Source organism: Lupinus angustifolius, chromosome LG13 (genome assembly GCF_001865875.1).
Source record: "Lupinus angustifolius cultivar Tanjil chromosome LG13, LupAngTanjil_v1.0, whole genome shotgun sequence".
Lineage (NCBI taxonomy): Eukaryota > Viridiplantae > Streptophyta > Magnoliopsida > Fabales > Fabaceae > Lupinus > Lupinus angustifolius.
In genome coordinates, this window is record NC_032021.1 from 4,568,921 (window position 1) to 4,570,713 (window position 1,793).

Consider the following 1,793-nt stretch of genomic DNA (forward strand, 5'->3'; position numbering starts at 1 on the left):
TACACAACCACTCTATTAATATACACTCACAAACACATAACCCTCCTCAAGTGCATGCAAATGGAACCAACTCTCTCACAACCATCCATGGATAATGATAAGAGCCGCCGGAAAAATAGCATATCTGGCGACTCGTTCTCTTTTCCCAGCACCCCAAATCAAGACTCTGAATTCGAGTTCGGATCCCTAACCCCAGACTCACCCTCAAGTGATCCATGCAGAACCTCACCAGCTGATAAACTCTTCTTCAATGGTCGCCTCCAACCTCACTCTTTCCCCGTAATATTCCACCGCCCCATTGGCCCTGCCATAGCCACAAGCCACACCAGTAGTATCAGCAGCAAGGACTCGCTGGTTTCATCGCGAAGCAACAGCACCAACAGCAGCAGGAGCAGTGCCAGGACAAGCTCTAGTGACAATTCTGAGAGAAGGTTGTTCCATAATAAGGTTTCAGTTTCACTAACTTCATCATATAGCAAAGGCTCATATACAGTTAATAGATCAGTAGCTTTGGGTCATAATAAGCAATATCGGTGTTCGAGGAGGTGGCAGTATATAACTCCAGTCCCAGCGTTGAACCGGGATGCTTCAAAGAGAAGAAGCGGGGACATGAAACAAAGGAAGAAGGAAGAGGGTAAAAAGAGAAGGAAGAAAAAGAAGGTGAGTAGGGTGGGGTTAAGATTTGTGAGGAGAATTCTGCGGTGGTTTGTGATAACATGCAGAGAATGCCATGCCATGGAACCGTCCAAGGTCAAAAATCAAAAGATCAGGATGCAAAAAAATGTGAATATGTAGTAGCTTCTTCAAGTCTTTTAAGAGATACTTTGTCAAAAAATGTGGAAGGTTATGAATGGTTTGCTTCTCATAATCTATTTACTTTTTCAATGGAACATCAATTTTATCATGTGTATATAGGGTTGACATCATGTCTTCCTCGATTAACTTGTTTTTACTAAAATATTATAAAAATCATATTTCCCTTTATCATGTATCACACAATTATTAATTTTTCATTAATTTCACAATTATGTATACCATGTAAATATGAACCTATAATAAGCTATTTCTTAAAAAATTAACCAAACTAAACCTCGAATTCAAATATATCTTTTAGTTTGGTTCAGTTCATTCTATCAGTTACGCTCTTCAATCTAAAACCATTTACACTTGTTAAATTTTGTTTTTGGTATTACCAATAATATTCATTCATCTTTTTGGGTAAGATATTAATCCCTTTTAGAATTCGTGGTTGTCCCTTCCAACAAGGGTCACTCATAGGAATCGAACATTCGACCTTGAGATCTAGTAGTGTCTTACACCATTAAACCAACGCGTTCTTAGTTACATCCCTCAATTTGTTTCTCTATATATTGAAAAACTTTTATTTGTAAAAATAAATGTTAATTAATCTCCCTAAGTTCAAAGAAGGAACACAGGATACAAAGTGGGTAAAAGCAAACACATGAAAAGGAACACAAATAAACATGTTCTAGATACAACTTCTAATCTTTCAGTTTTCTTTCCCCATTCACTCAAAAATAGTCTCCATGAAGTCCTGGTACATGCCCCTTCTGAATTCCTATACTCAACAGGTGCTTGTTGATGGTGATCCATTAAAGTAGGTGGTGATGATGTATGAAGCACCAATATTAATACGAGTATCGGATATGATAAGTATAAGATATGTTAATATGCATTTTTTTGAAAATATTGGATACAATATGTTTGGGGTACATATATAAAATATGTATATAAAATCCATAAAACATAATAAACATATAATTATTGTTATG

The 1,793-nt window shown here is 36.5% G+C and overlaps 1 protein-coding gene across 1 annotated transcript; it reads left to right on the forward strand.

Moving 5' to 3' along the window:
* LOC109325020 lies at positions 64 to 885 on the forward strand. Its single transcript, XM_019557167.1, has one exon. The coding sequence runs from the start codon at positions 88 to 90 to the stop codon at positions 793 to 795; it is 708 nt and encodes a 235-aa protein (XP_019412712.1). The 5' UTR covers positions 64 to 87; the 3' UTR covers positions 796 to 885.